Source organism: Drosophila nasuta, chromosome 3 (assembly GCF_023558535.2).
Source record: "Drosophila nasuta strain 15112-1781.00 chromosome 3, ASM2355853v1, whole genome shotgun sequence".
In the NCBI taxonomy this organism is placed as follows: domain Eukaryota; kingdom Metazoa; phylum Arthropoda; class Insecta; order Diptera; family Drosophilidae; genus Drosophila; species Drosophila nasuta.
Window position 1 is genome coordinate 22,079,634 of NC_083457.1, and position 24,496 is coordinate 22,104,129.

Genomic DNA, 24,496 nt, shown 5'->3' on the forward strand with positions numbered 1-24,496 from the left:
GAATCGTCAAGCATCTAAAATTCCAAAATTAGTTTTGTTCAAGGTGCAAAAAACTTTATTCAATGTGTATTTTATTCAGTTTAAGGTTGAGTTTCCAATATCAATACCATCAATTCATATACAGCTACAATAATTGATACGATTTCAATTCATTTCAATTGCGACTCAATTCACTTCAGGTGAATGAAATGCCAAGTGTCGACTGTAAAACAAGAGATTAAAATATTTTAAAATAGAGAGCATATTTATTTAAATTATAGCATCAACAAGCTTAGCCAATTACATAAAATTTAGTGTGTGTGACAACATTTACAGCAGGAACGTGTGAATCTTTGGTATTTGCTTTAATTTTGGGGTTAGTAAAGCATGCAGAACTGGAGGGGAATCCAAGGAGTGCATATTTTGTTTGCATAGCGTTAGCGTGTGTTGCGTGTTAAAGCTTTGCGGGAACATAATAAACCTTACCTGTGTCGGCCACTTCCTCGACATCGCCGCCTTCGGGAGCATCATCCAGCAGCTTGGCTGATTGCTCCTTGCCAATGCGATTATCAGAGTTTGTATTGGTGATGTTTTGGCTGCAAATCAATTAGGAAATTTTGTAAAATTAATTAAAAAATGTGACCTCCATATTGTACAAACCAAGCAATAGCCGTATTGCCACCATTGGGCTGATTAATCAAAGTTTGCCAGAATTTGTGCGTCTCGGCAATCACGGTAGTGGCGAATTCAGCATTTTTGGCATCACCGTTAAAGGCAAACTGATTCTCTGGTTTGCCATCAGGAATTTTGTAGATCTGCAAATCAAAGAAAATGTATGTAATATAAATATAGTTAGCCAGCATTTTTCACCTAGTTACCTTGAACCATTCGACTGTGGCGCGCAACAAGCCGGGGAAATATTGATCGACATCGGCAATATCATTGACTTTCGATGCCACTGGGTCCTTGGCATCGATAGCGATGATTTTCCAATCAGTTTCGCCCTCATCGATAAGTGCAATGGCGCCCAGCACTTTGACTTGCAGCACATCACCACGATTGGCAACGCGATAGCCAATCTCGATAACATCGATGGGATCGTTATCGCCCTTGCAACCGGTGGATGGCTCAATGTGATCGGGATTCTCCCAGGTCTGGGGCAAAGCGCCATAGTTCCAGATGTAACCCTTGTGGGGGAAGCAATTGGCTACAAAGCGCAGTTTACCCTTCTTGATGTCCTGCTTAATGGGATTCATTGGGGTCTTCAGGCTAATCTAAAAAAGCGAAACAGACACGCGAATATTGTTTATCGATAGATACATAGATATTAAGCACAAATTAAGTTACCTCCATTTTGGCGTTTGTCCAACGTGGCACCTCAACGACCATATTGTAGACGGTCTTCTCCTCGTTAGCAAACAATGGAATGTCGTGCATCGGCGAGATGACATTGCCGCAGTTATTTTCTATTACAAATTATAGCAGAAATTATGGAGCGTTGTAATTAATGTGTCTGCAAAACCAAACTCGAAACACGCAATCACTTGATTAATTGAATTGACTATTCCCCAAAAAAGTAACCACCTTAAACAAACCATATCGCTTTACTTTAAACGGCAGCAAACCCTTTGATATATAGCGTAAATAAAGATATTGATTCGTTTCATAATAATAATAAACAATCGTAAAAAACACAAAGTCCACAACTGATTCACCTTGCCCAGTGTCATGATTGTTGCTGATAAAGCAGTTTCTTAATTAACGGCAAACTTGTTGCATAATTTCCCTGATTTCAATAGAACGGAAGTTCTATCAAAATGATTTAAGGATTCTGATATCACGAAGGGGTTATTTTTTTTGTGTTAATATGCCGCATGTTAATAAAGCGATTTGCACTTGATGAATTTGGTTTGGTTTACTTACTGAAATAAAGGCTGTAGTTTGAAGAGTTCTTAGCTCCCTTCTCCACAGTTTGGTACAGCGGCATGTTCGAAATTGCTTTATGTGAATGTTGTAATTGAATTTGTCTAAAACTGCCTGCAGCTGCACTTTCTGCTGACGTTGCGAAAATTGACCGGAGCGATCGACTTCCAATTACACGTGAGGAAGCAATATACGAACGCCTTGCAATTGTGGCGAGCATTGTGTTGTAGAGATGGCGCGAAATCGATTACACTATCGATTGTATTGCATAGTTGTTAAATATCGATTTTTAATGTAAACATCTATGCAATAATTTTATTATTTGTGTGAAATATTATAAATACTTTTTCTAATAAAATTATCTTTTTTAAGGCTGCTTTATTTCTTATGAAAATATCATAAGCATGGTGCAACAACGTCAATTTAACATCGCGCCTTTAAAAAATGATTACAAATATAAATAAATAATTGCTTATCGATGTTTCGACCTATTTCTAAGGAATCGAAAGTGCCATCGATGTATTTGCTGCTCAAATAGAAAATTTAAATATTAGCTTATCCTATAAAATAAATAACAACCACTACTCTTTGTATAATACAAATTAGTTGTTTCATAAAGCATATTCCATAATTTCAAGGCCACTTTCAGTTATCGTTTTGAATTTATGTTATTTCTAGTAATTGTGAAATCTAATACAAGTGCGACCATATTTCATATTTTGAAACGCAGTCATCGATTAATTGGTCAATCGAATAGTGCTAGTTGTACCATTCTCCACGCTGACAAAATTCAGAGAAATTTGGAAGTCGTCGCTTTGATTTTGTGCAATTGAATTGTGCCTGCTGTAGCGCAAAGTTAATTAATTGACAACGTGTTTGCACAAGTGCATAGGTTACATAGTGTTCAACCAGCTGCCATAAATAACAACAACACTGTCCAAGCAAAGCAGTTGTGACAGCAGCAACAACAATAACAACAAAACTAAATTTAGTGCAGATTTTTTCTTGGCAACAAGTAGAATTTTGAAGTTCCTCTCGTTATCAACGCCATGCAAAACTCAAGATCGCGAGGCTCTTCGGGCAGATCGCATCGTCGACCAACCGCTGCCACCAACAAACCATCAACATCATTAACGAAGGCCAACACGAAAATCGCCATCGACACGAGCAACAACAATCAAGTGGGCATCGATGATAATGCGTGCGTGGTTTGTTTCAAGAATGTAGAGATCTATTCAATTGGCGATTGTGATCATCCAGTGTGTTACGAGTGCTCCACACGCATGCGTGTCTTGTGTCAGCAAAACGAGTGTCCAATTTGTCGGCATGTGCTGTCCAAGGTCAGTTAATTGAGTTTTTCCCCTACTTCGTTTGCAGTTGTCAACAAAAACCTTGCTTATTGTGCTGCAGGTGCTGTTTACATTGGAAAAGTTGCCTTATCGCGAGCTGGAGGCGAGTAATCGCTCCGATTTCTATAGCAAAAAGTATCGCATTGGCTTCTGGAGCTCCGACATTCAGCAGAAATTCTATCAATTACTCGATCATCCCTGTCCGAAGTGAGATTTAGCTCCAATTACCTAAAAGATGATCAATTAATATGTCTTTTCTTTCTTAGATGCGATGCGCAGCCCTATAGAACCTTTCAGGCGCTGCGTAATCATGTCTTGCGCGAGCACAATATGCACTTTTGCGATCTGTGCGTTGAGACCTTAAAGATCTTCACGTTCGAACGTCGTTGCTATACGCAGGCAGAGCTGGTTGTGCACAACACGAAAGGTGATCCGGACAACACTTCGCATCGTGGCCATCCATTGTGCGAATACTGCAACACACGCTACGTGGATCGCGATGAGCTGTTTCGGCATTTGCGACGTGATCATTACTTTTGCCACTTTTGCGATGCCGATGGCTGCAATGATTTCTACAAGTAATGGCAATAGTATATTTAAATATTTTCTATCTCAACTGATAAGTATTTGTTGGTTGTAGCGTCTATGCTGATTTAGCGGATCACTTTCGCAAGGAGCATTATCTGTGCGAGGAAGGAAAATGCGCTACCGAAGAGTTCACAGGCGCCTTTCGCAATGAGATTGAGTACAAAGCCCATGTGGCAAATGTGCATGGCAAGACTTTGAACAAATTGCAGGCGAAACAGACGCGAACGTTGCAGTTGGAGATTACGTTGGGACCGCGAGGACGCGGCCCCAATCAACAGGGTCTTGCCAACATGCGTTCCAGGTAAGCAGCTTCACTAAGCAGTCTCTGCAATAATTGCTTCATTTGTCTTTCATCTATCGCATAGAAATGACGAGCATCTGGACTACTTGGATGAGCTGCCCTCGACGAGCACACATCGCAGTCAACCGGTCACCATTGATGCTGGCAATGAGGAGGAGTTTCCCATGCTGGCTGGTATTACTCCAGGACCCAATGTGTCACTCACACGAGCTCCACCACCGTCTATGCGCAATCTGAGCGGCACTTCGGGACTTGCGCGCACCAAAGAAAACTTTCCAGCGCTTGGGGGAGCTGCTGCCACAAGCGGTAATACATATGCTCATGCGCGTGCTACAGCAACCAGCGCAGCACCTGCAACTGTTGCTTACAAGAAGCCGGCAAATACATCTGGCGTATCTAATGGCATGATGCTCCATGTGTCGAATCGACCGACGGCAGGTGCTGCAAACAAAAAGGCGGCACCAGAAATGGATTTCCCTGCATTGCCGATGGGCAAGGGCAAGAAAACGACACGCAATTTGGAGGAAGACATGCTGCCCAGCAACACTGGCGTTTCCATCTCCAATGTGGCTGCCAAGCATCGCACTTTGGTTGATGATTATGTTTCAGTGGCGCATCCGAGCACCTATCAAAAGATACAAATGGTACAAAAAGAGGAGTCCGAGGCCAAGGCACGTATGGAGGCGTTGAAAAAGAGTGCGCCCAAGCTGACGGCAGCCGAGTTTCCCACATTAGGACCCAGCAGCACAAAGGCACCAGCTTTTTCGAAGGCCAGCGGCGGATCAAATGCCTTAAACTGGTCCAAGCCTGGGTCGGAGAAGAAGCAACGGGAATTGGACAATCGCAGGTCAAAGGTGGCGCCAGCTCCTTTGTTGCCTACGCCCAAAGGTAACACGACAACGACGGCCAGCATTAACAACAATAAAAATCAGCAGGAGCAACAACAGCAGTCCAATAAAAAGGATAAAAAGTCCAAAGAGAAAAAGAGCAATCAGGAGAACAATCAACCAAAGGTGAATAAGCAAAAGGAGAAGAACAATAACAATAATAACAATAACAATAACAACGAGAAGCAATCACAGCAACAACAATTAGCAAACGTTAACTCCAATGGCAATTTATCAATGCCAACACGTGCTCCTCCAGGCCTGAGTATTGGCGGTGGTAATCCAGTTAAACCGCCGCCTGGTTTTATGTCTAACGTCACTTTGAATTCGGTGGCCAAGCTGCCGAACAACTTGACATTTACCAGTTCATCTGGCGAGAATTACAGCATTGTGCCGAGCTCATGCAGCTACAGTGATCCTCCAGATACGGCAAATAGAAATCAAGTAACTGCAATTGAAATTTACATTTGTAAATGTTTAGTTAATGGCTTACTCTTCCCTTCTTAGAATTTGGTAGATCAATTGCGCGACGTACTTAAGACAGCCGAGAACTTTAACGAATTTCGCTTGCTCTCAGCCAAGTTTCGCGATGGCTCCTGCACTGGCCAAGTTTATTACGATCATTGCCAATCTGCGATGCGGGATAAATTCCATAGCTTATTCCCCGAACTTTTAGTAATGCTGCCCGACATAGGCAAACAACAGGTTGAACAACTATACTCTAAGTGCTGAATTATTTGATTTTAATTTGAAAGTGTGTTATTTTCCAGGAACTTTATTTGGTGCATAAACAATATGTGAACACATTAACCCCGTCTCAGGAGAAATCGTTACCCAGCCTGGACGTCTGTCTCAAATGCAAACAGGTCCTTCTTTCCGCCGATTTTAACAGTCATCAGCAAATTCATCAGCTCAGCCAACATGAGAATAATGCAGCATCGAATAGCAAGAATACGCAACGTAATTAAATTCAGATCTAGATCCCAATTACATCGAACGACAAATAGCAAAAAAGAGAAAGCTTTTATGTAAATTTTCTATGTATATAATTAATTGTTATTACCCACGGCCACACGACAAAAATGAACAAATAATGAAACTCTTAATGTGAACGTAGGCTTAATTATATACTTTTTATATATGATCTGTATCTGTATAATTAGGCCTCGTAAAGTGACGCTGTTTTTGCATGTAACGTTTTTAAAATGTGTACATGATTTTGTAGATCATCCAATTTTGGCAGCTTGCACATGTCGAATGCGATTTAATTTTTTTTTTACTTTTAAAGAGTGAGCTTGCTGTAAACAATTACAATACTGAATAAAGTGCAAAACAATCAAATTGCAATTTACTATCTGTACTTCATCTAATTGCCAATTAGCATTTCATATAGATAAAACTTCGTATGAGATAAAAACCCAATTAGTGGGAGTATACATATTTACGCATCTTATCAGCTTTAACTAATAGATTAGATAGAAAAGGAGTTGAAAAAGTTGGGAACAATTAGTGTTGCCAACGGTTGTTGATTTAAAACTTGTTGGCGGCAAGCGGCTCTTATCGCTCCATAGTTATCGACAACTTCACGTGAGACCATACTATCAATTATATATTTGTGTGATTTTTGGTATACTATTGTAAATACGTGCAAATTTAATTTGAAGAGATTACTCTTAATACCTTTTTGCAGTATTTAGTTTTATTTGTTTTTCTAATTCGTTAATCAGATTGTTTCAAAAAAAGAAAAAATATTTTAAGCATATTTGTATGCTAAAAGCTCTTTAAAATATGGCGCCTTTTGTTTCACCAACCAAATGTTTCGTTTGGTATATTTGGTATAAATTTGAGCTTTAATAAGCATATTTGCAAATTAAGCTTGCGGTCACCCTACAAACCAAAACGATGGAGCGGCGCGACGATGTGCTTAGGCAGGTAAGGCAGTTTATTTAAACATTAAATGGGATAGTATACGATGCGAATATTATTTTAGGCGCTCAATAAGAATGCGGACGAGACGGATCGCTGGCAGGCATTTAAGGCCGATAATGAAAGCGCCATTGCGAACTTGGACATGTTCTCTAAGAAACTGAGCGTCGAGGTTATGGTGCCAATTGGCAAGAAAGCTTTGATGCCGGGCGAATTAATTCACACCAATGAGTTGCTTGTGGGACACTATCAAGGCTACTTCTCCGCCTGCTCAGCCCATAAAGCCAAGGAGATATGCCAACATCGTCTACGCTTGGCCGAAGAGCAATTAAAGAAACTTGGCGTCGAAGCAGAGTTGTGGCAGTAAGTAAAATAAGATTGTTTAGTTAACTGGACTTGATCATTGTTCTTTTCATTTAGAAACAAACTGGAGAAGCCATTGCTGGAGGGCGCAGTGCCAAATGCAGGTGAAATTGAAATTGTGGAAGACTACAATGAGGAGGCACACAATAATTGGTTGAAAGCGCACAAGGAAAGCATGCGAAAGCAGAAACAGGAGGAGCGTATTCAACGCGCATCACAAGGGAATGATCAGGAGCTCTTTCAAAAACTGGAAGAGCGTGAAATGCTGGAGGAACTTGGCCTTGATCCTGATAATCTCAATGAACACGAACTCAGCGAGCTGCTGCAGAAAGATGAAGATGTAAAAAAACCTAAATCTGAGAACAAAGACTGTGATAAACAAGTTGAACAAGATATGACAGATGAAGAGGTATTTAATATACTAGATAAACTGGAAGCCGAAGAGCTGCTTGAGGAAGATGACGAGCTAAATGAAGAGGCAGCGCAGAACGTACAAAGCGCCAATGAATTGGTACAAAATCTAATGAAAGGTCAAGGTATTGAAGTGACGCCAGTAAAAACTCGCATAGGCAAAGTACAACCAGAAATCGAAGAAATACAGTTGGCGGAAGAGGAGGAGGACGATGATGATGATGATGGTGACCAACCGGAAGAAGTTAAGGTCATAAGAGAGCAGCTGGTCCAGTTGCCCAACGAGCAGCAACTGGAGTTTTTGCAGGAACAAATCGAAATTATTAAAACGAAAATGCGAAATATACAAAAGGAACAATTCATAAGCGATGAGCTTACTCATTTGATGAACGTGGTTGTATGCCTGGAAGATGATTTGCAGGAAATTATGATGGAGCAGGTCGAAACCGCAAGCACGGACGAACTAACCGATGAACCACAATCTATGCCCGCTGTAGTCGATAAAAAGAAGAGAAGAATATCTTTTGCTAAGGAAGACTATCATGTGCTCTTCAGAAAGGAAGAAGCCGTTGATAAAATGATGCGCAAATATAAGAAACTTCAACCGAAAGTAAATCGTGACGTCATTTCTCTTGATGATGCCCTAATGCAAGAAGCAGTGAGAGAAGTCGCCATTGTGGAGCCTCCTAAACCAGTTATCCCTTCACCAATTATGCAGAAAGTGGAGCAAAATCTAGAATTTGTGCAGCAGCATCAAAGTATGCAGGACTTTGATTTGGTCAATCAAATACTGGAAGCTTCAACTGGTAAAATTAATACGCTACACATTAGTTTCAAACATTCCGATGCTACAACAGCTGCATCCGAGTTCGATGGCACTACGCCTGGCAATCCAGCCGATTTTTATCTTTACGAAAAAGCTCAGTCTCAGAAAACATCTGGCAATGAGTTTCCCATTTATGTCAATAGCTTTGAGGGCGAGGAAGAGGTGAAGGTGCCAATACTCAAGGAAGAAGCCAGGCAGGCTGCGTACGATGATCCAAGGAGCCAGGTTAGCTATAATATTTTTGTATACTTATTATTATCTTAACTGTTGTATCCTTCAACATACTTATGTATTGAAACAATTTAAATATAATTTCCTTTTCAGTTTTCCAACCCAGCTGCCAACTTAGAGGCAGTTGAAACCAAATCCATATTGCGCAACAAATCGGCCGTGGAACGGGAGACGCACAATAACAGCGCAGAGGAGTCACAGCCAATTCCAATGATCAACAGGGTGAAAAGAAGCCGCAATAGAAAGCAGAAAAAGCAGCGCACTATTGATGATGATTTGCGCGACATGAGCGCCTATCAAAAGGTGATGCAGGATCTCGTCGAAAAGGAGCCCTCCACCATTCCCGAGCCTCTGCCGGAGGGCAACTACATTGATACGCATGCGCCAAAGCAGCGCATCAGTCGTTTTAAGGAACAGCGTAACACGAACAGATCATAGTTAAGAAGATATGTACATTTATTTATTGGCGATAAAATGAAATCGTGTATGTACATATGTACTATATATATATATATATATTGTATATCTAGATAAATACAACTACATTGTTTAGGCTGTCTTGTATTAAATCACACAACAACAAACAACTAAGCTAGAAGATTTGATATTAAAATAAACACTATTTGCTACTCCGTTTCAACGGAATTTATTTTTAAAACATTTACATTTTACATTTACGTTACGCAAAAATTTACTTACAGTGAGATATCATTTTGATTTTACATTTTAATTGGATGCCAAGATTTGGGAGCAGCGTTTTGACTGACAGCTTAACAAAACTTCTTCCTAATTTCAACGCTATATACTCGAAGTATTTTGTATTGTATGTAGGATTTTTGTAGTACATATGTGCAAAAGACGTAATGCAGAAATGCTCACACGTCTTGTCTTAAATTAGGTGGTGTTGCTAAAAGTTAAAATAATATTAACTACTAATACATACAGTGCGCATCTTCTTATATGAAATCTCGCGATCAAGTTCACTCTCACTCTCTCTAAATATATTGTTTAATCTTCTTTTGTTTTGCCGGTTATTGCTTTTTTTTATTGCTGGTTACTAAATAAACCAGGCGAAAATTAATTAAACGTTACGTTATCTTTTTTTGCTATTTTGCTTTTTTTGAACAATAGGTACATTTGAAATGTCAAAAGTGTGTGTGTGGAACATTTCGTTCTCAAGTTCATTTAATCTTCCATGCCTCAATCATGCCTTTGACTGGCATCATAGAGTTCATTTTTATTTCAATTGTGCAGACCGCAGACCGCCTAATCTTCTAGGCCGAGAAATTCACGCTCCAAAGCAGCGCCCATCATATTCCATTCGCCATCGTCGCCTTCATCGTCCTGATTGTTTTCGCTATTTGAGTCCGAACCCATTTCTAGATCCGATGGTAACTCTTCGCCTGCAAAGCAATGTATTTAACGAATTGAGATTAATGGTAATTGAAATTCATCTTATTTCATTACCTCGACGAAACTTGGCACTTGGCATTTCGTCGTCGTCTTCTTCATTTTCCTCGTCCTCATTTTCATCTCCTTCATTGGAGCTTTTGTCAAAGTCAGCAGCGCTTCCGGTCGGCGCTCCCATCATTACATCCTCGGCGCGGGTAAAAAAATCATGAGCTCGATTCGAGTTGTCGTCATCGCGTTTTCGCTTCAGCAACTTCTTGTCCATTGGCGGATTTTCTGCACAAACAATTATTTATTTAAGAATTTTATTATTTAATTTCTATATAAAACTTACCAAAATTAACAGGTCCTTCATCGCTGGATGAATCGGACTCGAAGAATGTTTCATAGTCCTTGTTCATAGACTCAATGTCCGCATTGGTGAATACCAGCAATGGATTAAGTGTTTCCCGAAAGTTGCCGCCCTGCTCTTGTTGCATGCTGCTCGATGGCGAAATCTCTGATCTCTCATTATAGTTGACTACGTGCTCGGGACTATGGCAATGTGCTGGCGGTTGTCTGCCCTTATTCCGTGACTTGCGATCAAGCGGAAACAGGCGTTCCTCGACATGCTCCCATCGCTCGGCGCATGCCCACAACCAATTGGCATTCACTACCTTGATGTTGATCTCCTTCTTGGCGGCGTTCACCTTATAGGTTCCAGCATTAACAGCCACCAGATGTGTGATTTCCTTGCTGATGTTCGACTGCACCTCGGCACCCAAACTCTTGGCTATGAAGTAGGCCCGCGACTGTTCGAGCTTCATTTGTGTGGGCACTAAGCCGGAAAAGACTAGATTCTGTCCGCGCAACACTTCGCAGCGTATCTTCGGCACAATAATCTTCAGATCGGGTATTTCTGTGGTCTCGTCGTAGATGGCATAGAAACGTTTGTGAATGTTGCGCAATATGACTTCGAGATACAGTAAATAATCATCGGGATCCTCGATTTCGATTTGTTTCTGCCCATCGCTGGTAACTTTAACATTTGGACTCGGACTTTGCGATGTTGTTGCCACATCATCAGCTTGGGCAGCGGCTGCTGTTGCTGCTGACGCGTCATCTTCGCCACGTTTATCGTCGCCACTTGTTGACGAAGCGATGCTTTCGTCATCTTCTTTCTTAGTCGCCGACGCTTTGGAGTTATCAGAAGGCTCCGACGGCAAATCATCGGTAACATTAATATCATCACAATCGCTGCCTTGTTTTGCGTTATTCATTGACTCTTGTTCTGGCAAACCAGAGGAGTTTTCATCGCCAGATGTGACATCTTCCGATGTTGCTTCCGCTTTGCCATTGAATTTATCGGCGCTCTGCTCAACTGCTGTGCAACTGGCTGTATTAGCTGCTTCTGCATCTTTGCCTTCACTTGTCATTTCAAATGCATCCACAGACTCTTCATTACCCTCTTCATCCTTGCTGGTACTCGAAACTGTATTATCAGCCTTGTCAGCATCATCGGCATCGGTTTTCGGCAGTTCCTTAGATGCACTCTCTGCTTTTTTGCCAGCTAACTTATCAATTTCTGCAAATTGAAATCAATAAATTCTAATTACAAAGTTAACAACAAATGCAGCCAACAGTTTACCTTTGAAATCGACGCCTTCACCGTCTAGTTCATGTTTGGAGAGTCCTGGCGGCGCATTGATGTCACCGGTATGCTGAAAGAAATGATACGGTTTCACTTGTATCAAATTGGAGGCCATGTTCCAAACATCCTCACGGTCATCAATAATGCACACCATCGAATCGCCATTCGGAAAAAGAGCTCTACACAAACAAAAAGGGAAATATTAACAATATAAATTAAAATTCAATTAACAAGTGCATATATACTTTAGATTGTCCGTCTTGCTGGTGGCATTGAAGCATTCGTCGCGTGACAAAATACGATGTGAAAAGAACTTGCCATCTGGATCCAGCAGCTGTGCAATCATGTGCGCATAATTTCGAGCGCCAAATGTGCAAATATGCAGCTCATAAAGCTGCGACATGCGCTCCAAGAACTCTGCGGTGCCGGGGCGCAGACGCGTATGATACCAAGGGGATTGCGGGCCATACAACTGAAAGTGATAGATGCCCTTGATGTTCTCCGGTACCGAATCGTTGGTTGTGTGTATTACGGTCTGATCGAGATCCACTAGCAGCACCAGTTTGCGATCGGCCAGCAGCCGACGTGTGTCATCATGGCCCAGTTTCTGAGCGAGCTTTTGTGTGACCTTCAAGTCGGGCATGGTGTGCACCATGGGCACTGATGCTTCCGATGTTTGTCCCTATAAGCATAGATAGTTTATTAATTATCGATACATTTAATCTTATTGGTCACTTACATTTTCGTTTTGCCGCAAATCTGCGCCGCAGTCTGCGCACATGTCCTTGATAACAGTTGTGTGTATGCATTCGGATAACTCTAAAAGCGCATCCCTGCGAGAGAGAGAGAGCGAAAGAGAAAGAGTGAGAAGAGTGGGAACACAACAAAAACAATAGTTTCAGCTTGAGATTTTATGTATACGTTCATATGTGCATAATTGCATTCCACCCACACCCACCACACCATCCTCCCGGAAAAAGGGGGGCCACGAAGAAGAAGAACTCACCCTTTTATCACAATCTCGCCTTCCCTTCGCAGCCGCTTTTTTACTACACCAGCACGATTTGACTTATACTTATGGATTGTGGTGTCGTCCTTCTTGATCGGTTTGCCATCGTCGCCCAGTTGTTGGTAGAGGAAGAGGATTTGTGCCGCCGAAACATTTTGTCCTTCGCGTACGCGCCATTTATTGATTCGTATGCGTGTCTCTGTCGCTCCAAGTATTGCTGCTACAACTATGCGATTGGCGCCGCCGCCAACACCGCTGCCGCCACCACCAGTGTCGTCAGCATCCATTTTAGGCTTACACGCAGTTTGGTTTGTGTGTGCCCCATCCTCTTCGCTTGTCTTTTGCATACTTTATTTCAAATTTCTTATATATATTCCGATTTTTTATAGGTTGTTTCAAATCTGAAGCTTGTTATGTTTTTAATTTGTGTGAATTGCAAATCGCAAAATAATTGCCATTCGCAATGTCGGCTTACAGCTGATGGTTGATAATCGACCCGATAACACAAACATAATAATCGGCGCATTTCGATAGATTCTGCATATTTGCACGCTGCGCTTGTTTGGTTTTGTTTATACGTTTATTTATTAAAAATGAGTAGCGAAGTGAAACGCGAAGACTTGAAACGTCGTGGTAGTGCAGATAAAAGTGATGATGAGCCAGAAACAACTACACAGGAGCCAGAAGCAGAGGCAGAAGGCGAAGACGACGGTTGGATTGGTCCCATGCCGTCAGAACAAAGCGCTGCAGTGCCGGCTAAGAAAAAGAAAGGTAAACAAATGATTAAAAAACCCAGAAATTTAATACAGTAATATCCCTATAGTACTACCATATGAGAACATCTATCTGGAGAATCTACCTAACGCCGAGAGCTATGAGCGGAGCTACATGCATCGGGACGTCATCACGCATTTGGTGAGCACAAAAACTGAATTTGTAATCACAGCTAGCTTGGATGGTCATATCAAGTTCTGGAAGAAGATGGACTTGGGAATTGACTTTGTGAAACACTTTCGCAGCCACTTGGTGCCCATCAAGTCCCTGTCCACCAACAGTAGCGGTACATTGCTCTGCTCTGCGGCAACCGACCAAACGGCTAAAGTTTTCGATGTAGTCAACTTTGACATGATCAATATAATACGTTTGGGTTACACGCCGCTTTGCAGCGAGTGGATCAACTCACCTGGCGATGCAGTGCAGGGACTCGCCATGTAAGTTAGCTACAAATTGTATTTCAAATAAATTGTGATATTTATCATAACTTTCAGCACCGACTCGGAGAGCAACAGCATTCATATCTATGATGGCCAAAGTGGCGGTGACATCTTTCATTCATTAGACAAACTGCATTCGGCCCCTGTGGTTGCCATGTGCTTTAATCTGGCCATGGAAACTGTGATTTCAGTCGATCGTAACGGCATCTTGGAGTACTGGCAGAATTCAAAGCATGATTACAAATTTCCACAACGCTTGGTTAACTTTGACTCCAAGCTGGACACAAGTCTCTTTGAGTTTGCCAAACACAAGACAATGGTCACAGGCCTGGCTGCAACACCAGATGGCAAACGCTTTGCGGCTATTTCAACTGATCGCAAGGTGCGTGTCTTCCAGTTCAATACGGGCAAATTGTTGCGTGTTTTCGATGAAGCCTTGACCACTTACACGCAAATGCAACAGACGCCACATGCGCTACCTAACATGGAGTTCGGCAGAAGAATGGCTGCTGAACGGGACCTTGAGAAGACGGCTCAAAATACAACCCTCAACATACTCTTCGATAGCACTGGTCACTTTTTACTCTATCCCACTATGCTGGGCATCAAGGTAATCAACGTAGCCACCAATCGTTGTGTCACCATTTTGGGCAAGACAGACAATATCCGTCCGCTGCAAGTGGCGCTATTTCAGGGCCGCATAAAGCGTCAAAAGGCGGCTATAACGCTGGAGCAGGAAGCCAGCGAGAATCCGGCGCTACAAAATTTGCTCAACGATCCGACTGCTTTTTGCACAGCCTTCAAGTTAGTTGATTAAATAAATATTTGTTTCTTATATTAACTATTCCTCCTTTTAGAAAAAATCGCTTTTACTTATATAGTAGGCGTCTGCCTTCGGATCTACAAGATGTAGATCGGGATATATTCAATGAAAAGCCATCGAAGGAAGACATTATTGCTGTGCCCGAGTCTCAAGGTATTTGTTTGCTAACGGTCTCTACTAATCCCATATTATTACTAACAATCTTTTATTCCTTTACACGCTGACTTTGATCAGAAGAAGGTTTAATGGTTACATTATGTACTTTGCAAATAATAAAATTAACAAAATTTATTTTAGTTATACAACGTATCTACGAGAATGTAGTTCTGCATACCACCAAGGGCGATATTCATATGAAGCTCTTCTTTAAGGAGGTGCCAAAAACCGTGGAAAACTTTTGTGTACATGCGAAGAATGGGTAAGACTTTGACTTTCAATATAATTTTTTTTTATTTGCAGTTAGCAGAAGAAAGCTTCACTCGAGTTTGGTTGAATGTGATAATTTTAACCGATTTTTGGGAAACTCAAAAAAGTTGTGTGGCCAAAGCAAATGAGTTAACTGCCAACTCTTATTGAGTATTCTTTAACTACAAGTCTTAGCGTTCGACTTGAATAACATTAAAATTAATTTTAAATTGCTTTTTCATAGCTACTACAATGGACATATATTCCATCGAGTCATCAAAGGATTTATGGTGCAGACTGGCGATCCCACAGGCACCGGAACTGGAGGCAAGTCCATCTGGGGCAGTGACTTTAAAGATGAATTTGTGCCGAGCTTAAAACACGATCGGCCGTATACCGTGAGCATGGCAAATGCTGGACCCAATACAAATGGCAGTCAGTTCTTTATTACAGTGCTGCCTACGGTAAGGCTGAAATGGGATATATTGAAAATCAATTATTAAAACTTATTTTGCTTACAGCCTTGGCTGGATAACAAGCACACGGTGTTCGGCCGTGTCTTTCGTGGCATGGAAGTGGTGCTGAATATATGCAATGCTAAAGCAAATCCCAAAACAGATAAACCCTACGATGACATTAAAATAATTTCTATACATTTAAGTAATTGAATGAAGAGTAGCGAAATAAAACGGTTTTATTATTTCAAATGGTATTTTTATTTTGGTATTTTGATGTTGCTGGCGTGCGGTCACGCTGATCAGCTGTTTATGCATTGTGCATCGTAGCTTCACCCCCGTATATTCCCGTTGTACGAGATAACTGCTTAACAAATTGATAATTGCAATAAAACGTATATATATGGATATATAGAGTGCTAGTAAAACCATTGGTGCTATTAAAAAGTGTAAGAAACCAGCTCACAACGTAACTAATTTAAAATATATACAAAAAGTGTCAGTGGGATGGTCAATATGCGGGTTGGCAATAGTTGAAAATTTTGTTTATGGCAGAAAAAACACAAAAACAAAGAGAAAGAAAGAGGTGAAGCTTATCAGCACTTAATCAAACAAGCCATAAATCGGGTCAAGTCAGCCACTAATGCAAGAGCGAACAATTAGAATATAAGTAAATAAAGAGACATACGTGATTAATTGTGCTTTATCAGCATAAACATAAAATAAGCGGAACTATAGCACGCCGAGGAAACTCGTTTCGTTTCAATACAATTAGTCATACATTTTTGCCGTTTTTGGCTTTCTTCTTATCGACTATCGACAGCAGTTGGCTTTTTGTTTAGTGTTTTGCATTATTTACTGATAAAGCTGATAAGCCACTATATTGTTTTGTTTAATATAAACAATTGTTAATTATGATTACAGGTGATTTGCAAAGTGGTTGTAAAATGAGCTAACTTCTAAAGTCGAAGAAGAACTCGAATACCGAAGTCAACACAACAAAATCATGTCCCAGAATGATTCCGATGACGTACGCAGCACTGCCCAGCTCTTCCTCACAAATGCTCGGCAACCTGGCAATCCATATCACATGCCATACGATATGGGTAAGATGCGCCACATAAAATACGCCCTTATAATTAAATTGTTCTTTATTGATTCCAATTCAAAGTAGCGCGACCGCATTCCATTAATTTGTTTACCGAGGAGTTCTTGGGCGGCTACATGCAGGATGGACGCATGTCAGTGGTGCGACGCTTCTTCTGTCTCTTTGTCACCTTCGACTTAGTGTTTGTATCGCTGCTCTGGCTAATTTGCATAGTTGTAAGTATAATATATACAGTATTTAGTATATTCTCTATTTTTTAATTTATCATTTATATTTGCAGATCGGTGGCGACAATATATTCCAGGCCTTTCAGAAGCAAGTGGTTCAGTATACCATATATACATCACTTTTTGATGTGGTTGCCACGGCGCTGTGCCGCTTCGTAGTCTTAATATTCTTCTATGCAATGTTATACATAAATCATTGGTCCATCATTGCGGTAAGTTAAAAATTACTTTAATCTCCAGCTTCACTTCTAATTGTTGTTCTTCCTGCAGCTATCCACAAGCGCTTCTTGCATGTTTCTCATCACCAAAGTATTCTTCTACGATGTAAGAAGCTAAATTATTATAAAACGTATATTATTTATTTATATTCCGCATTGCTTGTTTAGTGGGTGCACTCCAAACAGCAAGTATTTGAAGTGATACTCATCATCACATCCTTCATTCTGGCTTGGGGTGAGGCTTGGTTCCTTGACTGTCGCGTAATACCACAGGAACGACATGCGCGTCGTTATTTCACCGGTTAGTTCGACTTTAATTTATACATTTTCAAGTACTTATTTATTTATGCATATGCTATGCTTTCTTTGGCAGCGGCCACCACAAACGATCGCACTCCATTCACGCAGCCAACGATTTTGACTGAACGCGAACGTCCACCGCAAAGCGTTACTGATTTCTATTCACCCTTGGATACGGCGCATCACTCGGACGAGGAGGATGAACAGGTAAACCAAGCGATTACCTATGCGCATACTTTAAAAATCTAATGAATAAAACAAATTGGAACTATAAAAGAAGCTGTCATCCGACTGCTCAGGCATCAAACGCAGCTTCAAGATGTTCTTGGTTATTAAATATTTTTGTAATGCTTTACCTTATATCAACTTACTTTGAATTTGCTTTGTTTTGCAGGACGAGGAGTACAATCAAATGGGTCTGGATTGCCTGCGCAAGGCGTATGAGCTCATTGAGTCCACCGATTGGAAAGTGGAGAAAGTAACGCCCAAGGGCGACACCATTCACAGCACGCAACGCGAAAAAATTGGCAAAATCTACAAATTGACGGTGTGTGAAGTAACATTAAAAGTTTTTCAAAATTTATTGATTACTTTATTTGTGGTTACAACAGGCACGTCTCAAATATCCTGCCAAGGCGCTGATGGAGGAGCTGTTCTACCGCATTGAGGATGTGCCCAAGTGGAATCCATCATTGTTAGAGTCCAAGATAGTGCGCGTATGTCATAGCTCTATTTACGAATTAATTACGATATTAACAATTTATATATTTTAGAAAATCAATTCGTACACCGATATAACTTATCAGGTGTCCGTTGGCGGTGGCGGTGGCATGGTGAAGAGCCGCGATTTTGTTAATCTCCGCTGCTGTCGTCTAATGTACAATGGAAAAATCTGTGATGATGACGAGGTCGCCGCACTTTGCAGCGATGACGACGAAGACAATAACTCTCTAAGCCGTTCTTGCGAAGGAAGCGTGAGCACTCTATCGGACACTGAGTCGCACACTCCACAAACTGGAAGCGTTACTAGCACTCGAAGTCGCTTTCTTGGCGGCTTCAGTCAGCCATCAGTTGCAGGAGAATCTGTTGGCGGCAGAGCGGCAACAGCGCCCACAACTCCATACGAGACATTAAGCAAAAGTCTGGGCGCTAAAGGAATGGGTGCTGTAATAAATTTCAATGTTGAGCCACCGCCACTAGATGATTCATTTGAGGATGCCAAGGATAGCGTGGATGATGTGCCAATCGCAGCAACTAAGGACACACTTACGTTGGCAACAGCGGACACTGCTGCAGTGGGCAAGACCAAGAACAAAGTGTGGATGAGCTCAGCAATTAGCGTTGAATATGCCGCAGTGCCAGCCACAACGAAGTACACAAGGTAAGACACATACATATATAAAAAAGTGTTTCTTTGACAACATTCTCAACTATACATACGTATTTACAGAGGCGAGAACATTGTGTCCGGCTTTGCGTTCCGCGAGATCATTGGCAAGTCGGATAGTTGCATACTGGAGTGGGTGCTATGTCTGGATCTGAAGGGTTATATACCGCGCTATGTGCTGGATGCAGTGAGTAGCTGAGAAATCCTATTTATATATTATTAGTATAGTGTATTAATATATAATCTTTTATTGCAGGCACTCACCTCGTCCATGGTGGACTACATGACATACCTGCGCAAGCACATCAATGAGATGCGACAGCGTCGGCGGCGTTGACTGAGCAGAGTTCTATTGTACATACTATATTCTATTGTAGTAGTAATAGCTCGTGCAGCCTATTCAAATTGTATTCTATTAACTAAAGCGAACGCTACAGCTAAAACTAAAACTATATTTATATGTATAGTTATGTATGTATCTCAAGCATGTGCAAGCATTATATATGTATGTATATTGATGTAGAAAAAAAGTTAGAGATTGAGGATCAAGTGCATTGCTCTAAGTTTATTGAGTATGTATTCTATATAAGTTGATAGGAACGACTTAAGCTAAATACATTTTATACATGCTTTTCTTTTGTCATAAGATTAAGTTAATATTCGCTGGTTGTGATTAGGTTATTGCAGCTGCAGCATCTGACGCTGTGCTGCTTAATGGCGCGTAAGTGTAAGATCAGTCCCATAATGTGCATTCTCAGGGCGTGCTCCTATTTGCTGTCGTTCTGTGGAAACCAGCTTTGACACGCCTCCACGGCCACCTCACAGGCAGCATTCATAGCCTTGGCGTTGTCGTAGTCTAAAAAAGAGAGAGAACATTTATGCTTTAACTAATCCTTTCGCTTAGTAAGTTTAACTTAACTTACCTAAAGCATTGCGTTTGCCAAAGATGCTGCCGTTGAATGGGGGCTTCCTGTAGGCGGCTTCACTGCTGCGCAACAGTATTGTGGCTACAATGATGGTAACCAGCAGGAAGGTAAGTGTGCATCTTAGAGCGGCCATTCTGCAGTCTTGATTGAGTGTGGACAGCGTTGAACTGAACGAGATTCGATGATACTTCTGCTGCTGTTGATGATGATGCTTAGCTGTTGAGAGCTGTGATGTTTGTGTGCTTTACGTTTGCCATAACACAAGCTTTTATAGTAGCTGGAAACTAGTGGCCAACCCCCAGGATTGACGAGAAATGAAACCACTGTAATTGCGTTAGGCACGTGGTAATTGAAAACGAAATTGCTTGAGGGAATTTCAGCGTGTCCTAACATAAAAATTTAATTTCTTCTATATATACAAATACATATTTATGGCTTAAGTAAAATCTGTCACTACTGCCAACAGTTGTGCTGGTGGTTAAAAGGTGGCCTTGCTGCCCATGTTCCATTCAAGCACCTTGTTGAACTCCTTCTCGCCAAAGCCAATAGCCACCGCCTGCTCCACGCAACTATTCTGACGCTTCAGGTTGTCAATCATGAATAATTGCTTCTTGTAGGCGTTGAGTAGATCGGCTCGTTGACGCTTCAGCGCTTTGATGCGGCTGTCACGCAGTTTTAGCTCTTTGCGTTGTGTCTCCTGCTCCTCTCGTTTATCGCCACTTTGCTGACTGAGCATTTGACGTATAGATTCCGCTTCGTCGTTGGCACGGGACAAGCGATTCTCCAGATTGATGTTGGTTTGTTTCAACATTTTGTTGTCGCGCTTTAGCAGTTCCAGCTCCCGCTGCAGATTACCGAACTCCTGCTGGCGTTCCTTTTGGCGTCGTGTTGCCTCTTCGCCCTGCTGCTCGAGTCGGTGCAGTTGATCAGTCAATTTTGTGTTCGAGTTGATGGCCTGATCCCGCTGTATTTCGATTTTCCGTAGTGCTTCCATGGCCTCGTCCATACGCTCCCTTTGAGCCGACATCTCTTGCGTGAGTGCTCCATGATCCTCCTCTAATATGACCACCTTGGCCTTGAGAAATCTGCAAAGGAGAGGGAGTAGTTAAATCAATTACAATCGCGCTGATATTGTTCGGTTTTGTTTTCAACGTTCAATTGTTATCGATCGATATATCGGCTTTTGCATTGACGATTCGTGCAGCGGTCTATCGATATTTAACTTTGATTTACAACACTACTAATGAAAATGGCGCTTACCGTATAAAGTTGTCCTGAGTGAGATGCTTCTTGGACTGTCCGTTGATCACCGTCGTGCTCTCGCGTGTCTGCTGCGTCACCTCCACCCCCACCAGTTGTTGCGGCTGTTCTTGCTGCTGCTGCTGCAAGTGCTGCGCGTTGCTTGACATGTCATCATCATCTTTGCGCAGCAGCAGATCCAGTGAAGGACTCTGCGTGAAATTCGGATTGCGGTACTTCACATACGTTGCCGTCTTGTGGACGGCCCTGCGAGTGAAGGTGCTGTCCCCGCGGATTGTGGGCTGTGCCGTGGCATACTTGCATTGCCCCTTGCCAGGCTTCCAGTCGCTGCCTGCAGCACCTTGGCGACGCTCCGGCAGCTTCGACTTGGTCAGCGAGGTCATCAGAGTCGGCGTGGTCTTACCCCTGGGCGTGGGTGACGGGGGCGTTGTCAATGGCGATGTGCCAGCACTTCTGTTCAACGACTTCGATTGGCACTTCATCTTCGGTCCCCGTCCCGATGTTGGCCTGATTGTGGCGCTTTCGCCATTAAACTTCTTCTTGAGCAGCGTGCTGGGACCCTTCTGTTTAAGGTAAGTGCCATACCGAGATTGACTTACCACAGGTACCTGCTGGTCGTCACCGGGTCCCAATGACATTAGATTAAGCTCCTGATTAATTTTGAACAATTCCTTTTCGCGTGACAATATCTCGGCCATAGTGCCGAATTAGATGATATTGTATATATATAGGTATCTCTATCGCAGGACACTTGTGCGCCAATTTATAGTTGCGAATTTGAGCGTTTTATATCCTGAGAAACCCTTTTTAACATGAAATTTTTTACAAAACAATTAGTAGATTAATTGACAATGGGCTGCCTTTCTGCATGCCTTGCCTGACTGCTTGCTTATTGAATTTAACTTGAAGCTAAAACCAGTGTTCATTTGATTCTCTCACTCTCTCCCGCCCTTACAATTCAAATGTACATAAATAAACAAAATACTACAGCTTTTTTTTTTTGCACGCCGACTTTCAAATACTTTAATCGACTAAAATTTCATTTATATATTTAATTCGAAGATTAGATTCAGTTTTATAAACCTTAACTTAATAGAAAGAAATTAAAATTAACTGTAATATAACGACATATGTCTTAAGCTTATTAATATGATATACTCCAATAAGAATTAAAGCATTTAGTTAAATGATTAACTTTAAATGTATAAAATCAAGACAGCCTATTGAATTAATCTGACTTTTGTTGGATCAATACTTAGCTTGAAATATTAAGATATTTGTCAAGACTACAACTATATTATATTGAAACTTATTATGTATAGAAGCTGAAAGAGACAGATATGTGATAATTTTCCTCATAATCGCTACAGAAATAAGAGCTTTTCAGATGAACAGACGGACAGATATATCCAGAAATGGCAAAATCGATACAATTTGTTGAAATGATGAAATGTAGAATATATATGTTAATATTGTTATCTAACATATGCGTCACATACTTCAGCACAAAGTTTCAATACTCTATGCTAGAATAATAATAATTCCCTGGAAGCAACAGTAACCCTTGGCTACCTATGCCGGTCCCTTTGCCTCCCTTAGGGTTGATTTTCGTTTCTCTTGTGACTGTTGCTATTGTTATTGTTTATTGGGCAGCAATACGAGGGCAACCAAAACCTAAGGCCAACGACTTGTCAATTTACGAACTTGTCAGCCGCGTTTTATGAACTTGTCCCACAGATCATGTGTGGGTGTCAACACTGCTGTTTTTGTAGTTCACAGATGTTGTTATTATTGTTTCTTTTACTTTGTAGACTTTGCCAAATATTCACGCAAAAGTTCAACTTTTCAGCGTGGGTAGTCGATGAATTCTTCGTCTTCGCATGCAAATGTCGAAAATCTTTAGAATTGTGTTTTTTTTCATATTGTGATGTAATTGTAATTGATTTGTTGCCAACTGAGCTGATGAAACCCACTTATGGCCAAAAGCGGCAAAGACAGCTATGATTCAGCTACGAGTTTTGCCAATAGCTAATTTGTATCTCTTGTTTTATGCGAGTTGAGAGGCATGTGGTAAATTGATTTGCCTTGTGCAGTTCGTCAGGAACTTAAATTTTAAGTTGCTAGTACCAAGGGAAAGCTAATTAAGGGATAAATTAAAAATAGCAAGATCATTAAAATTAAAATTTATTTTATTTAAAATAGTAATATCAATTAAAAAAAAATATTTTATGCCATGTTGAAATAAGTATATCAGTTGGTATTCTTTTGGCTCTTTATGGTTAAAAGATATATTATTCTTCTTTAAGGCCTTACTGTGTTACTCAGTATACAATATAATGAAAGTCTTAAGCCTAAATACTCTTAAATTTCCCAAGAGTAAATTAAATTATTCCAAAGTATCAGCGATTTAATGAAAAAATATACTTTCCAAGATTATGTGTAAATTCTTCGATACGAGAGTGCTGAGAACAGAGCTTGTTAAATGTATGGAAAATATTAGAATTCCACGTACAATATTTTAAATATTTAAAATTCATTCAGTTCTAATCAAAACAATAATCTTATGCAAGTTACATAATTGTCAGCTCAAAAAAATGTAACAATTCTGAGGAAGGCAGATGAGATCACGTAGTATGTGAGTTGAAAATGCCGACACGTCTTTGGGATGAGCAAGGGAAGCACGCATAATGCTCATAAATATTGGTATAACTAAAAATATAAATAGAAACGTACAAGTTAATGGGAAATGCCAACAATTGACCTCAGTCAAGGCTGCCGACAACGGTTGAGCTCAGCTGAACTGAGCTCGACTCAGAGATCGGTTCTTTGTATGCCAAGCTGAGCTGCAACTACCTGCGATGCCTGGCAGGAGTTGATAAATGTAAATGCAAGTCCAAGATTTATTTGTTTCACTCTAAACAAACACAAAATACTGGCCATAGTTAGCATGTTGTCAGGCCAAGATTCAATATGTAGTATAAACGTACTCGATGTCGCTGTCGCTGTCGATGCCGTCATCAAGGCATTCTAGAGATGGAGACGAAGGTGGAGACAGAGACAGGGACAGAAACAGAAGCAGAGACGAGTGCAGCCCACACAGAGAACACACGCTGACGTATCTCGGAGAGTGCGAATGTGTTGTTGAGGTGGGCTTAGTTAGTTACGTTGGCCGAGCATGACGAGATTCGGGCAGGAGACACAACACATTGACCACTTCTCTGGAATGAATCTCTATAATTATCATTAGAAAAGAAAAATCTGGGTACATAGATGAGAGAGACAGCCGAGAGCAAAGAGCCTCAACGGAGCGTGGCAAGCAGGGCTCAAGTGCAACCGGTGT

General features: G+C 41.2%; 8 protein-coding genes across 10 annotated transcripts; 4 read left to right on the top strand and 4 right to left on the bottom strand.

Moving 5' to 3' along the window:
- Positions 1-30: 30 nt before the first annotated feature.
- Positions 31-2,137, bottom strand: LOC132789080 (inorganic pyrophosphatase). Of its 2 annotated transcripts, XM_060796842.1 has the most exons (7): positions 1,903-2,137; positions 1,327-1,445; positions 858-1,253; positions 640-794; positions 466-575; positions 126-202; positions 48-82 (listed from the first exon to the last, which is right to left on the bottom strand). In XM_060796842.1, the coding sequence occupies exons 1-6, from the start codon at positions 2,120-2,122 to the stop codon at positions 171-173; spliced, it is 1,032 nt and encodes a 343-aa protein (XP_060652825.1). In that variant the 5' UTR covers positions 2,123-2,137; the 3' UTR covers positions 48-82; positions 126-170. The 2 variants fall into 2 exon arrangements, with proteins under 2 accessions (XP_060652824.1, XP_060652825.1); XM_060796841.1 differs by having other exon boundaries at positions 31-202.
- Positions 2,138-2,653: 516 nt separating this feature from the next.
- Positions 2,654-6,150, top strand: LOC132790608 (E3 ubiquitin-protein ligase ZNF598). Its single transcript, XM_060799190.1, has 7 exons — positions 2,654-3,242; positions 3,313-3,458; positions 3,518-3,829; positions 3,892-4,140; positions 4,205-5,471; positions 5,535-5,732; positions 5,798-6,150. Exons 1-7 carry the CDS (start codon positions 2,952-2,954, stop codon positions 5,993-5,995), a joined length of 2,661 nt encoding a protein of 886 aa, XP_060655173.1. The 5' UTR covers positions 2,654-2,951; the 3' UTR covers positions 5,996-6,150.
- Positions 6,151-6,920: 770 nt separating this feature from the next.
- Positions 6,921-9,514, top strand: LOC132789126 (unconventional prefoldin RPB5 interactor-like protein). Its single transcript, XM_060796910.1, has 4 exons — positions 6,921-6,959; positions 7,018-7,316; positions 7,374-8,778; positions 8,878-9,514. The coding sequence occupies exons 1-4, from the start codon at positions 6,930-6,932 to the stop codon at positions 9,220-9,222; spliced, it is 2,079 nt and encodes a 692-aa protein (XP_060652893.1). The 5' UTR covers positions 6,921-6,929; the 3' UTR covers positions 9,223-9,514.
- A 363-nt stretch (positions 9,515-9,877) lies between these two features.
- LOC132789125 (RNA polymerase II subunit A C-terminal domain phosphatase) lies at positions 9,878-13,269 on the bottom strand. The gene is made up of 7 exons (XM_060796909.1): positions 12,831-13,269; positions 12,564-12,657; positions 12,070-12,506; positions 11,822-12,003; positions 10,529-11,758; positions 10,252-10,470; positions 9,878-10,187 (listed from the first exon to the last, which is right to left on the bottom strand). Exons 1-7 carry the CDS (start codon positions 13,178-13,180, stop codon positions 10,051-10,053), a joined length of 2,649 nt encoding a protein of 882 aa, XP_060652892.1. The 5' UTR covers positions 13,181-13,269; the 3' UTR covers positions 9,878-10,050.
- Positions 13,270-13,339: 70 nt separating this feature from the next.
- Positions 13,340-15,982, top strand: LOC132789128 (peptidylprolyl isomerase domain and WD repeat-containing protein 1). The gene is made up of 7 exons (XM_060796911.1): positions 13,340-13,604; positions 13,657-14,044; positions 14,102-14,851; positions 14,905-15,023; positions 15,168-15,288; positions 15,520-15,739; positions 15,797-15,982. The coding sequence occupies exons 1-7, from the start codon at positions 13,427-13,429 to the stop codon at positions 15,941-15,943; spliced, it is 1,923 nt and encodes a 640-aa protein (XP_060652894.1). The 5' UTR covers positions 13,340-13,426; the 3' UTR covers positions 15,944-15,982.
- Positions 15,983-16,043: 61 nt separating this feature from the next.
- LOC132787983 (steroidogenic acute regulatory protein-like) lies at positions 16,044-19,577 on the top strand. Of its 2 annotated transcripts, none has more exons than XM_060795251.1 (12): positions 16,044-16,179; positions 16,655-16,836; positions 16,902-17,053; positions 17,119-17,277; positions 17,336-17,389; positions 17,452-17,584; positions 17,657-17,790; positions 17,978-18,130; positions 18,195-18,299; positions 18,357-18,964; positions 19,034-19,157; positions 19,227-19,577. In XM_060795251.1, the coding sequence occupies exons 2-12, from the start codon at positions 16,737-16,739 to the stop codon at positions 19,305-19,307; spliced, it is 1,803 nt and encodes a 600-aa protein (XP_060651234.1). In that variant the 5' UTR covers positions 16,044-16,179; positions 16,655-16,736; the 3' UTR covers positions 19,308-19,577. The 2 variants fall into 2 exon arrangements, with proteins under 2 accessions (XP_060651234.1, XP_060651235.1); XM_060795252.1 differs by having other exon boundaries at positions 16,905-17,053.
- A 114-nt stretch (positions 19,578-19,691) lies between these two features.
- Positions 19,692-20,157, bottom strand: LOC132787988 (neuropeptide SIFamide). Its single transcript, XM_060795260.1, has 2 exons — positions 19,894-20,157; positions 19,692-19,826 (listed from the first exon to the last, which is right to left on the bottom strand). Exons 1-2 carry the CDS (start codon positions 20,027-20,029, stop codon positions 19,738-19,740), a joined length of 225 nt encoding a protein of 74 aa, XP_060651243.1. The 5' UTR covers positions 20,030-20,157; the 3' UTR covers positions 19,692-19,737.
- A 179-nt stretch (positions 20,158-20,336) lies between these two features.
- On the bottom strand, positions 20,337-22,063 carry LOC132787986 (uncharacterized). The gene is made up of 2 exons (XM_060795259.1): positions 21,157-22,063; positions 20,337-20,981 (listed from the first exon to the last, which is right to left on the bottom strand). Exons 1-2 carry the CDS (start codon positions 21,852-21,854, stop codon positions 20,375-20,377), a joined length of 1,305 nt encoding a protein of 434 aa, XP_060651242.1. The 5' UTR covers positions 21,855-22,063; the 3' UTR covers positions 20,337-20,374.
- Between the last annotated feature and the right edge of the window lie 2,433 nt (positions 22,064-24,496).